This window comes from Sceloporus occidentalis, unplaced genomic scaffold (genome assembly GCF_023333645.1).
Source record: "Sceloporus occidentalis isolate IW3139 unplaced genomic scaffold, rSceOcc1.0.p SCAF_2, whole genome shotgun sequence".
Classification (NCBI taxonomy): Eukaryota; Metazoa; Chordata; class Lepidosauria; order Squamata; family Phrynosomatidae; genus Sceloporus; species Sceloporus occidentalis.
Window position 1 is genome coordinate 21,954,955 of NW_028316982.1, and position 15,654 is coordinate 21,970,608.

Below are 15,654 nucleotides of genomic sequence, written 5' to 3' on the forward strand. Positions count from 1 at the left end.
TTTTCCTGTCCTTGGCTTCTTTCAGTCTCTGAAGTTGTATTTCATGCTTTTGTGTCTGTTCTAAGTCTTTAGTTATTTTCTCAACTTTTTCAGTTCTGTCTTCTAGTTCCCCAATCTTTTTATTCATTATCTTCATGTCTGATCTCATTCCTCTCATAGTGTTATTTAATTCATCGATATCTCTTCTGAAATCTCTCCTTAATTCATCCCTTGAATCTTTAATCTCTTGTCTAATATTTGTTTCAATTCTTTGAATAGCCTCCAAAATTTTACTATTAGAATCTGGTGTCTTTAATTCTATCGATGCTCTTCTTGCTATTATCTGTCTTGGTTCGCCTTGTCCTTGTGTCTTCTTTTCTCTCTCTCTTTCCCTTGCTGCCATTTCCCTTGTAGTCATAGTCATTGTTGTATACATTTTATTCATGTTATTGTCACTGATATCTCTATTATTTTTATTCCTCTTCTTTAACACACTGTGTGTCTGTCTTATTTTTATTCCACTCAGGGCTTCCCACTTCAATTGCTCTATTTACTCTATAGGTTATTTATTATATTGGAAAGCTAAGCGTCAACGTTATTTTGGCCCCAATATTACAGTTGCTTAAAAAGAAAGCTAGGGCTATCTTTTTACTCTGTCAACAAGGTTAAGCAGTTCAGAAGAGAGGAAACAGGGCAACTAACAAGAAAGAAAAAAAAAAAAAAGAAAAGAAAGAAGGGTAGTGTGTAATAATCTTTTTGTCCACTGTGTGGCACTATACCCTTATTCGAAGCCAATTCCCTATTCTTACTTGATTACTAGTGCCGTTGTGCTATCCCTTCTTTCCACTGGGTGGCACTGTTTCGTCAGCTAAGACTCCGACCGGGAGGGGATTCCCTCTTTCCACTGTATTCTCCCTTCCTTTATCTCATCTCTTCCTTTAACTCCTCTCCTCCGCCATTACCTGTCCCCACACTCTGTGACCTTGAAAACGCTGACTTGACTTGGAGCACAGAGGTAAGGGCTTTATCTATTCCCCCCTCTCCTGCTCTAAATAAGATGCTTTACCAAAAAATAAACTTCTTACTCTCTCTTTTCCCCCCCCACTGCCTCCAATATCTTAAACCACCTCTTTCTTTCCACTTCTACCTTCCCTTCCACCCGTGTGTCTCTTCAAGTTTCTTCCTAATTTCCTCTCCTTCTTCTCTAGCCGTCTGCTTCTCGTCCTCGTTACCCGTCTGCTTCTCGTCCTCGTTACTCGTCTGCTTCTCGTCCTCGTTACCCGTCTGCTTCTCGTCCTCGTTACTCGTCTGCTTCTCGTCCTCGTTACTCGTCTGCTTCTCGTCCTCGTTACTCGTCTACTTCTCTTCCTAACCCACTTCGACTCTCTTCACAGGTTCTCTTCGGTAGCTTCAATATCTCTCCTTCTCAGCTCCAATCCTCCAGTCTTCCATCTCTCCCGCTTTTCCCCAAAAGTCTCCCTTTCTCCTTCTGAGCCCGGCTTCTTTCTTGTTGTGGGGTTTCCCCTCTACTTTATTTCCCTTCTGGGTCTTTAGATCCCTTCTCTACAGAACCTCTGATTAAATTCTCCTTGGTCTCCTTGGTCTCCGGGTTCAGAACACCAATCTCCAAATCCCGGTCCCCTTTTTAGTCCGCTTATTTGCCATAGGACCCCTTAACTAATCTCGGGCTCTTGCCGCAAATCTTATGATTTGGAAGTCCTCTGATGCAGTCTTTGCTCCTGAGGATCTTTTATTTCTTGCTTCTTCATAAGCTTTTCATGTCCCCAAAGGGGTAGGGACCTTGCGGAGTTTGCTGCTGCGGTTTTTCTAATATGGTTTCAGCCACCACTTGCGGCCGCAGTTCGCCCTCCGTCTCCAAGGGGGTCTCTCCAGGGCCTCCCCCAACTGTCAGGGGAATCCAGAGAAATCCTCCCAGATGGAGACCCCGTCGGGCTCCGTCCGGATCCCCTTTATCGGGGGGATATTTTAGCCTTTTTCCCTGAAGGAAAATTAGATCTCTAAACTGGCTAATCAGCTCGCAAATGGTGCCGCTTGTCACCCGCTTCTGTGACTTGCGACTTCTTACTCCGCCATCTTCCCGGAAGCCCCCTGAAGTGGTGATTTTTGAAGAAGTCCCTTGTTCGTTATCTTTTCTAGGGAGCTGACACCACTGAGAGATTTTACTTTGGGATGCATGGAAAGTCTTCAACTAGCAATTCACTTTAGATAACTGGATGATATTGAAGGAGAAGCCTGGTCTTTGTTACTCTTCAGCTGTTTGTCCAGTGGTGTATAGCAGTTTGATAATACTTTAAATGTCATGGTGTCATCATATGGAATCCTGGGATTAGCAGTTTCATGAAGTACTTATGAGCCAGGCTTCTAGTTTACTCTTCTGAACTACAGCAGTACAGCTTTCTGGCAGAGTACCTCACTTAAGGATATCTCCAGGATTCCATAGGATAGCCATAGTAGTTAAAGTGGTTTCAAAATGTTATACTTACATAGTGTGACTACACCCAGGTGGGCTGTGCAGGAAGGGAATCATTAGCATAGAAGGTTGAGTTAGCCCACTCTGTTGTCTTTCCACTAGCATGCTGTACAGAGAGGCGTCAGGCAACTGATTGTTTGTTGTAGCCTGTAAAAATAATATAACATTTTAGTGTAGATTTATTATGAGTGTGCTGTTTTTAATTTGTATAAATTGGTGGTTTAATGGTATAATTAATTCAATATATAATTTATTGTGTGGTTTTTCATTATGTTGAACGTGACTTTGCATGCCAACTCGGGGGGGGGGAGCAGATAAAAATCAAAGGAAGGAAGGATGAGGTAGGGCGATTCCTCACTGATCACATGTTCAGTTGGTGTAGGAAAGGGTGCTACACTACATGTAAGGTATACTGATATGCCCATGTAGTCTTCTTTCCCATGATTTATATACAGCTTTTATATTTTTTAAATAAAGTTTTCAAACTGACACACAATAAATATTAAGAAGTCAAAACAGATTTATAAAATGACAGCTGATTATAATAATAATAATACAACCCAGATAATTTAGCAGCGAGGAAATGATGAGAGTAATACCCAGCAGTAAAAGTAGAAGAAATAAATGAAAAAACAACTTTAAAAAACCCAGCAGATGAACAGCATGTAGAACAGTTTGTGTCAAAATTCTCAGTTCATAAAATTACCATTGATTAAAAGTTTAGACAAATAACAGATTCTGATAACTCAAACCTAACAAGGAAGGTGTTAGACTAGGAGCTCACAACATTAGGTCACAAAGTTATTGAACTAAAGCTCCTATTATCCCCATAGGGGAAAGAACCATGGAAGTTAGAATACAATCTTTGGTCCAGCTCTGATTATTTTCCATGCTGCTCGGGGATGATGGAGGTTAACAGTAACTAATTCTGAGGGTCCAAGTTTGAAACCTACTAATTTAGATGTCATCATCACTGAAATAGCTCTTTCTTGCTGCCTGTTTACCCATGAGAGTGAGGGCAAATGGAAAAGGGCCTCTGAAGACCCTTGATCTATTGAGCCCAGTGTTATCAACTCTGGCTTGCAGTAGCTCTCCAAGGTTTCAGGCCTTTCAGGTTCCAGAGTTTCAGGATTTCAGATCTTTCCAAGATCTATCTGGAGATCCTTAGCATACCCTGTAGACTCCCTTACAAATACTAACTAGGCCTGACCTTACTTAGCTTATGAAATCAGATGAGATTGGGTATGTTCAGTGTAATGTAATGGTATGCTAAAGATCTTATTACCAGAGAAAATGTTTTTGAGAATTATTGGGCCTTTGAATATGAAGCTTCTAATCAATCCATCATCAGTCAATTCATTGAACTATTTACCCATTCATCCATCCTGGTCATTTAATTGGTGCTGATGGATGAGAAAGAAACAGCAAAGTGGCATCTAGGTTGCTGGGTGGTAATGACTGCAAGAATATATCCCCACAACAACAAGAAAAATAATGCATTTTCCCCAGATAAAGAATCCTGATTGACATACCCAAAGTCTACCAAAATTCAGGCAGATGAAAGGTTGCCTTTTTGGAATGCTATGGTTGTTATAGTTGCTGTTGTTGTTTTTGTTTCCCTCAGAGGAATGTAAGCCTTATAAAATGCATGCAACTGGGTCTCTTTTGATCCAGTTCACTAAAGCCCTATGCCAAATTCAAGGTGAACAGCTCTTATTGGATATATCTGTACTGACACTGTTACTCTGAATAGTTGTTGCTAGAAATATGCAGAAATTCATCTTGCTTTAAGTTAAAATCCCCCTACAGCATTGCAAAATGATGGTCCTCTTACTCTTGGATTGGTTATGCAGACTAGAATATCGTTATGAATATGAAAAAGCATACCAAGTCTATTACTTCTGTGGCAGTTACTTTGTAATGAAACTATAAAATGTCAGGTCAATAGGAGTTACAAAGTTAAACCAACACCCCTTGAATTGCGAAGACCAACTAGTGGGGATATGTTCTTGCAACTTTTACCATCCAGCAACCTAGCTGCCACTTGTATGGCCTAAAGCTTCAAAAGCATCCTCAGAGGCAGCTCCGGGGTGGAGTATGGAATACTACTTCCCTACTGCAAGAAATATTTTGGGCTTAGTGTACTCATAAGAAAAAAAATCATTATATAGTTCCCTGCCAGAACATCCCAGAAGAATGATACTTGGTTTATGTTTTGTTAGACCTGTTGCTTTAGAAAGCTGAAGAAACCTAAAGAAACCTATTTGGGAAATTATCTTAAGTCTTTGTACCTGCCCTGAGCCATCAAGACTGGATGTTGCTATGCCTTCTTGGCAGGTGTCCATTTAGCCAATGTAGGAAAGCTCTTTGCCATCTATATAGCTGACAGTGTAATCATTTCAAATTGCTTTCATAAGCCATTCCCAATATCTAATGGTTTATGTGCATTTGAGCAACCTTTCCTTCACTCTAAAAGGCAGGTAACAGTTCTGCTCATGAAAGGAGTCACATTTGGCTCCTATCTTGAGACTAATTTGCTTCTTAATATTTGTGTTTCATCCTTTAGGTATTTTATTTTTAAGGTGGTTCCAAATTGCTTTGGATACTGTTGAAATGGTGTTGCATTATTGATTGTATATAAGTGTGTTCTTTGGACTACATTATAACTTTGAAAAGCAAATATTCAAAATGGCCTTCAGGCAGCCAATCCGTAAGCTAATTAAGTTGTTGCAGAATCTGATAAAACAAATTTTTATATGCCTTTTCATGCCATTGCTTGCTGTCTTTGGAACTACTTCCATATACCTGGATCTTTTCTGCTCCATCAACATTTGAAAAGAGAAATCACATATCCTGAGCCACACTGTTATGTTTTTTCCTCTTGAAGTGTCATATGATCCAAACACAGAAGAATGAATCCCTCACTTCCCTGATAACATACAAATCAATCCCTAAAACAATGCTTGTAGGAATTATATCCACAAAAGGAAATGCTATGTTATATTTCATGCTATGAATGTATAAACTATAGATTTATTTTTCATACGTTGTCCTGAATGCCACCAATTTGGACAGCTTCAAGAAAATAATAATTCATAGAGGATCCACTCTCAATGTCTACTAATTATGGCTATATATTACATCCACTGTTGGTGGCTACCACAAGATGAAGTGTTGGTTATCATACTGAATGGCTTTAAAAGAATAATGGACAACCTGATGTGGGATAATGTTATCAATGAAGCCATCAATAGCTTTATTAGTCATGAGGACTTTATATCAATTTCAGTACCAGAGGCAGTATCCCTCAGAATACCAATTGCTTGCAAAGATGGGTGGAAAGATACTGTTACTGTACATGCCTATTCCACTGGTCAGTTTTTCCATAAGCATCTGACTGGCCACTTTCAGAATAGTGGACTAGATAGATTCATTGGTCTGATCTAACTAGGTTCTTCTAATGTTCTTATAGAGTAAACAGCAAGGAGAATGCATTTGTTTATTAGTAAAATAGCATGTCAGAGATTTAAAACTAATTTAAAAAACCCAGCATTTGTAAAAGCTATGTTTTGGAGATCTTACAATTTTGCATTTTCCCAGAATCAGGAATGGTTTATGCATAGTCTTTCCAAATGGACTTTCCTCCAACTCACAGTTCCTGACCTCTGTTTTAGAATTTTAAATAGAAGCTAATGCATTCTGAGACAATCCCAAGATCGGCTTTAAAGATCCATTACTCAGTGGATCAATGTGCTAAGATAAGAGAGGTTGGTTTATCTTCCTGCCTAGCGCAAAGCACTTTTGCTAGTGCACCCTTTGAATTTCTGTTGGGAAAGGACTTCAATTCTCATTGCTAAGGACACATTGTTCCCCTTTGGATTGGGGTATTATCTCTAGTAGGAATAAGTCACCTTCTCTTCTCCATTGAATGATAACGGCAGTTTAATCATTACTCTTTAGCTAAACGGAGCTTGCTGTGAAGGCAGGTATTCAAGATGGGATAAGAATCAGCCCATAAACTTTAATGGGGTAGGAAGATAAATCTTCTAATGAGTTGAAAGAAAGAAGATGAGAAAATCAATGTCGACTTTTCCCCCCGATTTGCATTTCAAATGTTGGTAATTATATAATTGAAGTGTGCATATGTGTCAGATTATTCTAATGAAGGTGTTTGGGAAGAAGCCACATATAGAGGAAACAAGGATGGTTTTAATTCCAGCAACTTCTCTCCCCTCCTCTTTTCTTTAGGTAATCAGCTCAGATATAGGCTCTACTGTTATCTTCTGGCTGATAGATACTGGGCAGAAAATCAAAGAGTTTACTGGTTGTCATGGCAATGCTGAGATCAGCACTATGGCTCTTGATGGGACTGAGACCCGGTTGCTCACTGGGGGAACAGATGGAACTGTAAAGGTATGTCTCTATGTATGGGCTGAAGCAGGAGCCTTGTCAGTACCTGGGGACATGACAGTGAATGACTCTGGGGTTCCAGAGCAAAACTGCGTGTAGCTAGTGAATGTAACTAGAGGAGACACAAAACAGCGGAAGTACAGAATGATGGTGCTGGTCTTCCAAATGAAAATTCTGTCCCAACAATGAAATTTCTTTTCAGTTCCTGAATTTCTAGCATTGCAGAGAGTGGAACATTGAAAATAATTCACATCTAGTACAGCAGGACCGCGGTATCCACCAGAGTTTGGTTCCAGGATCCCCTATAGATACCAAACTCCATGAATGCTGAGGTCTCATTATATACAATAGTATAGTAAAATGGTGTCCCTTATATAAAATGGTAAAGTCAAGGGTGTTGGATTCCCCTCCCCCCTTCTTATTGAACATCACACTGTTGCTGTTGTGTGCCTTCAAGTCATTTCCACCCTGTGGCGACCCCAAGGCCAACCTAATATGGGGTTCCTTGGCAAGATTTGTTCAGAACCAAGGTTGTGACTTCCCATGGCTGAGCAGGGATTCAGTCCCTGGTTTCCAGACTTGTAGGCCAATGCTCAAACAAGTCCCTCATGTGGGTTCTCACTCTGCACAGTAGAAAAGGCTAAATATTTATCTTAATGTTCATAATAACAGGATAAATTAAAGTAATGGGAAAGACATCAAAGGAAAAAAAATCATTTTCTTTTGCACCTGGTTGATTTGCCCAATAAGGGACACCCACAAATTCCCCAAGTTTTTCTGAACCCCAGGTTAAGAACCTTTGGCTTATTATCTACTGTACATTAATGATTCTATTATATTTTAATCTGATAAAATAAACAGCTTTCCACCACTGGCCTAAGGTTCACAATAATGCTTTTAAAACACCTCCAAGGGTTTCTACATCCTCATATTGCTATAAATTTCCATTCTAATATTTTGTTTCTAAAGCAGAACATGTGTCTATTCCCACGCTGTCCATACTGCCAGACTTCCATTCTTTTCTCAGCTGCAGATTTTGCATTTACCTTCACACTAAGAAGAAAACCCTAGTGCTTTGTGGAATTTTGCTGGCATAGGAGAAAGGATGGTTTTCTTTGATTCCTTCTTCTCCTACAGTTCTCATGCTGTTTCAGATGTTGGATAGTGCAGAAGGAAGGAGGGATCAGAGATGATTACCACATTTCTTTTAGGAGGAACTCAATGGCAGTTCACTCCGTCAGTGGAAAGGATTTTTCCAGTAGTGAAGGGACAAGTCTAATATTTCAGGATGTTATTGGGGAGTTACATCTTTTGAGAATGTCTGCAGATTAAAAGGCTAGAATCATCTCTGTGATGGCCTAGTTCTTGATAAACACTGGTTTCTTGATGCTGGTGGGAAGTGTTTAGTTATAGAACTGGCTGCTTGTATTTTAAAGAGTTAAAAATTCTTTCTTTCCCAAATGATTTTTAAAAAAAATTATCATAGCATATTGTTTTGAGAACTAGGCAGAACTGCAATTTCAGATCCAGCTCTCCAGCAGTTTCTGGTTCAATTGACACCAAACTATATTGAAAGCCCAGAACACATATCTTCTTTTAGTTTGATAGGAGTTACAATTTTTACTCTGGCCTGCTGTTTACTAACATTCAAATAGACCTATAAGATTAATAATATCTCATTAAAACATTAAAAATATTCATGACTGAAGAAGGTGAAAAACAGCCAATTATCCTCTCCCTGAGTAACCTATGGAGTTTATAGAGGTTGCATGCTTGTCATGAAAATTCTGGGACTTGCATTATGAAGGGGGGGGGGGAAGGGACACTTTCCAAAGCTCTGTTTTTCCTTTGGTGATAATCAAGCTCAGCCTTGGATGGCAAAACTGGAGGGGATGTTACAGCATCAGAGTTCAGAAAAGTTATTTTCCAGGATAATAGCTCCTAGCATTATCCAGCTAACATTCTTACTGGAACATACAGGGAGTTGTAGTCCACAAGTAATGCTTCCAAGCTTTGCAGAGCACTGATGTCCTGTAGGTTCTGATTGAACAGAAACTCTCAAACATGCAAAAGGTTTGCATATCAGATATGTGTATACCCACCCTGGTCAGCAAAGACCAAAATAAATGCCCATCCTTTATTTTCATATTACCAATTGCTCTTTCTGGCAATTGTCAACCTAAAAGGAATTGTTTCTAGTTGTTCTTCATACCAGAGGAATTGTTCCTCATACTAGAGAGATAAACCATCAATAGCCTGCACCGGATTAGCTTGCAAATAAACTAAACCATTCCCTCCACCCCAAACCCAAAGCAGGAAATAGGTTGGCTTATATCCAAGCCAAAATCAAAACTGAATGCTTGCCTTCTGTTTTGACAGTTCGGGATCACTTCTAAACCAGAGAGATTCCTGCCTGGTGAATGACATCTTGTTGGATAAAGGGAAATCTTGCCTCAAGAGACAAGCTATATCAGCTAAAAACCTCTATAAATTAGTGGAAAAGGGGCTGTTCAGACCGGCCATTTGGGCCAGCTTAGGGGTAGAGTCAGGGCCTAGTGTCTCCATGACACATGCTCCGGCTCTGTCCCCAGAGTGGTGTGATGCTGCACCCAAAGGAGTGCCGCCAAGCCACAGCAACGCAGCTAGTGCACCATTTGCAGGACACAAAAAGGAACCACTTTTTGCAACTCCTTTTTTGCACCCTGCAAAGACCAGATCAAAGCCACAGCATGCAATTGCCTTGGCCCTGATTGGGCTGAAACATGGGCGGCTGCATGCCATCCCTTTGGAGCTGTCTGTACAGCCCCAAAGTCCACTTCCCACTGAGAAAATGGAGCAAATGGTTCTCTGGAAGGGGAAAGGGTTCTTATATCTGCAGCAAATTGTCATTTGGGGATTTTGGAGTTTAATGCTTAGGAGATTATTTTAATCCAAAGCAGAGAAAAATTCAGGGTTTTCTTCTCAGAGAAAGTCCACATCCAGGCTGAGCCTGGCAAACATCATCACCATCTCTAAATTATACTTTTCCACCTATTAAAGGATCTTTTCTTGTTCAGTCAAACGGTGACCTTTTTCCTACATGTTCCAAAGTTCCTTATTCATCGATATGTACTGTGTGTGATATGTTCTAATCCAATCCAAATTGGACAAAAATGAAAGTTCCATTAAAGCAACAGTACTTGTATAAGTTGTGTCTTATTTTCCATTAGTTTGAATGTACCATGGAGATTTGTGATGACCGGTGAAAAGTGATAGCAAGCCATATGCAAGCCACAAACTCTGTATGTTGAGCTGGACATCTGTTGCTTGAAAATATTTAATTTTTTTTCCCTGATTTAAATTGCAGGTTTGGGATTTCAATGGACACTGTCATCATAAACTCAATGCAGGAAGAGACAGAGCTGTAGAAATCTCTCAGATCTTAGTACTAAGCTGGACTATACTAGTCCTAGGATGGGACAGGTAATATCAGTTTTATACTAAAACAGGGGTGATCAATGTGATGTCTATGGGCTGCATGTGGCCCCCAATGATACATTTGTCAGTTTCAGGTATCCACAGACCCTCCCCTGTACCAAATTGATTTCCCACCAAAAACTGGGGCTTTCATTCTTGGACAGCTCCAAGAATGTCAGTTCCTACACGGAGGTCCTCCAAAGGCTAGCCCTCCAATCCCCACATCAAACCATGGCCACTTGTGACTTTACTTTATTGAATTTTTGCACCTTTTTATTGGAATGATGATCCTTCCTTGTCCTGGTGCAGTCTGTGTTAGCTGAAAATGTGGCCTCAACCATGCCAAACATGTCCATCCTCAACCTACAATGCAGGAAAGTTTGCAAGCCATAAAAGTGTACCTCTTGCTTCCCTCTTCTGCAGATAAAATCTGCTAGTACTTATCTTTCAAGGCTGTCACCGTTATTCAAGGGCTGTTTGATAACTGAATCTAAGAAAAGATTTAGCATAGTCTGTGTGTCAGGTTAGAAAGGATGGGCTGCTCAAGGGTGTAGCATTGCAAAAAAAAGGCTCTCATCTGTCTTGATCAGGGACGCCATTTCAGATTTCACTAGGGAGAGAGACACGTTTCTCTATGAGGTTTTAGAAGAAATGTTCTTGGTTATATTCAAGATTAAAAGAGCAATTCTAAAGGGAAGGACAAAGCCTCAGATTTGTCCAAGGTCCTGTCGGCCTCTTTTCATCAGAGTAGAAGTAATGAGGGCTTTTTAAAAGTACAGAGCTTACCCTTCCATAAGTCTTTTGTTTTTGATGAAAGGGCTGGAGAGCTGGTCTAAATCTTTCCCTCTATTGGCCTCATGGTCAGAGGCTGAGAGAAGTGTGGATTCAATGCATTTTCCTTTCACCAACCTGAATAGACCAATATACTTTATTCCCCTCTTCTTGAAGTCAGAATTCCTAATTCATAGAGTGGGAGAGAGGAGTCTTTGGGGACCTGGGAAGCAGTAAGTTTTCCACCATGGAACATTATTTGTTCTGTTCCCTCCTCTCTGAGCCCCAACACACAGAAAATGGAGAGGGGGGGGGGAAGAATTCAGAATCTACTTCTGATTATGAATAAACTTGTTTTGAAAAGGAAATTTCACAAAATAAATTAAAATGAGACATCACTTCTGGAGGCTTCAGGGGTGGAATTATCCTTCCCTCCTTAGTGGGAAAATCAGCTAGCAGTGTGATGTCTAGGAGATGTTTATAAATGTTCTCCTTCTCCAGCACTGCTTCCATTGAGATTTGCCTCTCCTTCTGGAGAAACATGAAAATTCCCAGAGAGTTTTGTCATTTCCCTGAGACCTGGCAACCTTAAACAGACAAGTTCCAAAATGAAATCTTAAACTGGATCTTCCCCTCTTTAAGATGGTAGCTCTGTCTCTGACTATAGAGGTGGGTTTCTTATCATTTCTGTGGCCTCTGGCACACCATTAGAGGGATCCAAAGAATATGCTCTACATTGCTACCAAAGAAAATGAAGCAATACCCAATAACAACAAAATATCACCAGTGTATTTTAGAAATGTTAGTTGTGTTTATTTTATATCTCATCATAACTAAAACAGTAGTCAGAGGCTACCCCCAACAGTCAAACTATTCTTTGCCCTTTTATTTAAAGATGAATATGGACCTTTTGCTAATATGTTCCTATTGTGAAAGCATGTTTGACTGTATACAGTATTTAAATATTTTTGGAGTGGGTTGGCTATAAAAAGGGGCAGTTGGCCAAATTGCTGTGGGGTTCTAGGGATTTGAAGTCAGTGGAGTCACAAAGCCTGCATTAGACTCCCCAGTACCCACCCCTGGACTAGACAGACAAACATTCTGACCTGGTTGAAGGCAGCTTCCTCTGATTCTATGTAATTTGTTACAGTGTGGTATGTCCACATATATATGGCTAGGCTTATATATAACTGAACAACATGTGTTGAGATCATGTTATGCTATGACAGCATTTAAGACACACCCAGATGGAGAAAGAAGTAATTAATACAAACTAAAGAGAATGGGATATTTAAGTGGTTTATTAGAAAAAAGGCAGAAGAAGTACATTATGAACATTGAAATGGCATTAATACCAACTGATTCCGTAGGGTGTAACACTGGTAGTTAAAGTGGAATTATCATGCTAGATTATCTAGTATGAAAGGATCCCAGGTAATATCAAGGATCTTCAGGTGTTAGACAAGGAAAGAATAATGTTCAAAACCCTAAAGAGCGGCTGTCAGAGTTGGCAATGCTTGACCAAGAATCTGTCTAAGGTAGATTTCTATGTTTGCTTAATTTACAGATAGGAAAGGTAGACTAACAGGTGAGAATAAGAATGCAAGATAAGACATAGGAAGAGAGAAAGGCAGGGGAGGTGCAACAAATACCAATCAATGAAGAATGTGATAGGAGCAAGATGGACACACAAGTCCTGTCAGCGCAACTGCTGGGGTCCAACAAACCTTGCCAGCAACTCAAACGAGTCCTGGGGTTAAATCAGACCCTTGGAGCAGAGCTGGCAAATTTCCAGAAGCCGAAGCGTGGCTCTCAGAGTCCAATTGGGATGACAGCAACTGGATGTCTTCCAGGAACTGCAGCAATGCAGGAACCTCCAGGGACACACAGCAAACCGATGCTGTAGCTTCTTCTGATAAACCACCAGAGAAACAAAAGTCCCCAAAGTGCTCTTTATTAACAGGGCTATAATACAAAACCAGATCTCTAAAACTCCAAAACATACTAATCCAACTCCTACTTCAAACCCACACCACACCCTTGCAACCCCTGGGCTTATATAGTCTCCAGACCATGTGGTCTCCCAAACCCAGTGAGTTCAGGTGTGTAACCATGTCATGTGTCTCCTGTGCAACCCAGACACATGGTTTCATCATCCATGGCTACGTGCACTTGGATATTGAAGTGTCCTTGGCCCAATGAGCATCAGCTGTGGATGACCAGCCTTGCCACTGTGCTGAATGCTCATGGCCAAACACACACACACACACATCAAGCATTTCCCTGTGTGCTGTGTTTTAACCCTTCAAATCCTGACAAGTCCATCTTGGAGAAAGGTAGTAAAGTGTAAATGACACTTTGACTAGTCTGGCTGAGGTAGGTTTTGGGTGAGTAAGAGAAGCTATCAAGGAGAGATTATTAAACAGAGATTATTAAAAGAAGAAAAGATTATTAAAAAGAGAAGAGTTAGAGTTACCTAACTCAAAGGAAAGAATACCAAAAAGTATTCTTTCTCAGGAAGCATGATTGAGTGATGTATTAATGCAGCACTAATTATAATATATCCAAGCAATTAATATAATATGTTTGCAAGCTGTATGTGACACTCACAAAATTTGGCCAATAGACAAACTTACTGTATTTCACTTGTGTGGGAGGCAAATAAACATTATGCTACCCCCTAATCAGACCCCAATCTAATCTGAAAGATCTCATCCCCACACTATAGCTCCTGCCCTGGCTTTGTAAGATATTTAAAAATGTCCCAGACAGTAGCCCTCCTCGATTGTCATGCTGCCAACATAATGGACAGACCTTCAGAATCTTTCTAGCCTTTCTAGCCTCCAAGGCCAATTCAATAATAGGTCATCATACCAGTAAAAAGTAGTTTTCAGCTCTCTGTCTTTCTTGCGCATGTTTGTGTCTTCAGGTCACCTGTTGACTTATAGTTACCTCATGAATTTCATACGGTTTTCTGAGGTAAGGAATACTCAGAAATTGTTTTGCCAGTTCTAATTGATTAATTCATACTAACAGTCTGGAATATCAGTATGCAAAGAGATCCTGTAGCACTTTTGATACTAACTATGGACATAAATCAGATATTAGGAATAGGAATGCACAAAAGCCTGTTGCAGAACACTTAAGTCTTCTTGGGCATTCCATCTCTGACCTCAGGACAGTAGTCCTTGAACAGAAAAATTACAAAGGAAGAATGGAAAGAAAACTTACAAATTACATTTTATTCACAGACTTTTTTCTATCAACAGTGGGTTGAACAAAGACTACAGCTTTCTGCCACACTACACATATTGTTTTAACACTGGGCACTATTAGCTAGTTTAAAATATCTCCTTTCTGGTTCTCAGCCTGCACACACCACATTCCCAAACTCCCTCCACCATTCATATGGATACCCATCCACCCTGGTTTTAGGAAACATCTTCCCTCTTGTCTTTGTCCTTCAATGACCATAATTCAAACTGAACTTGCCAACCTATCACTATACATACAATTTGTTCATGTCCATATGATCTGATTATAAAGATCCTTTCTGGACATCACTTTACTCCATGCATCTGAAGAAACAGGCCAAATCTATGAAAGCTTATGTACAATTTTTTTCATACAGTTAGTCTCAAAGGCGCTTCAAGATCTCTTTGCATAGTAATTGATTAATTTAGATATGACTGTTCATTTAATTTTCCTGGAGACTGCATAGCACTTCCACTGAACCTATTATTGCAGTGTTAAATAGTTTTGAAGACTGGAGCACATGAATGTACCTCAGCAATCACTTTGGAAATTTCTGAGATATCTCTGTTTCATTTAAGGAAGGAGATGATAAACTGGAAGCACATGTGACATGCATGTGAGCAGTGCCTAGCAATTCTTATTAAGGAATAGACAACAGTGGCTAAAGAAGCAAGCTCTCTAAGCTTACTAAGCTAAAACTGAACTAAGGCGCGTTACAGACCGCCCAATACGGGCGGTCTCGCGTCGCTGCCGGTTGCTGCATCCGGGAACCGCAGCAGTAAACTGTGCAGTTCCTGGGCACAGCAAGAAAGAAGCACCAAAATGGTGCTTCTTTCTGTGCCCCAGAAGTGGTGCCGCCAGGTGTGAGGCGTGCACTCACGGCATAACTTCTGCCGCACGACATCTGGACACTATGCATCCATGACGTCAAAATGGCGGTGCCCATCTGTATAGGGCGCTGCCATTTTGACGCACTCATTACGCTCGAGGGGCAAGGCGCATCAGGAAGCGCTGCCCCTCACACGTAACGACGGCGCCTCATGGGCCCGTCTATAATGCGCCTAAGTTAGTTTTACTTTTATTAGAACAAGGGGTTGGGAAGAAAAAAAAAAGAAAGATCCCTAAGAGTATCAGTTCACATCTCGAAGAGGTTAGGTTAGCAGATGAGAAATGAGGAAACTTGGGTCCCTCCAGATTATTGTTGTTGTATGCCTTCAAGTCATTTCTGATTTATGGAGACCTTAAAGCAAACCTATCATGAGGATTTCTGGGGCTGAGAGTGTGTGACTCAC

At 40.4% G+C, this 15,654-nt stretch overlaps 1 protein-coding gene across 1 annotated transcript in view; it reads left to right on the forward strand.

Annotated features, from left to right (window-relative positions):
* The window catches only part of LOC149318041 (cilia- and flagella-associated protein 337-like), a 183,011-nt gene that overhangs the window by 74,813 nt on the left and 92,544 nt on the right, over positions 1-15,654 (forward strand). Inside the window, exons 9-10 of the mRNA XM_089508904.1 lie at positions 6,719-6,883; positions 10,227-10,342. Of these exons, the coding sequence (XP_089365030.1) occupies positions 6,719-6,883; positions 10,227-10,342 (281 nt within the window). The remainder of the gene's footprint in view (positions 1-6,718; positions 6,884-10,226; positions 10,343-15,654) is intronic.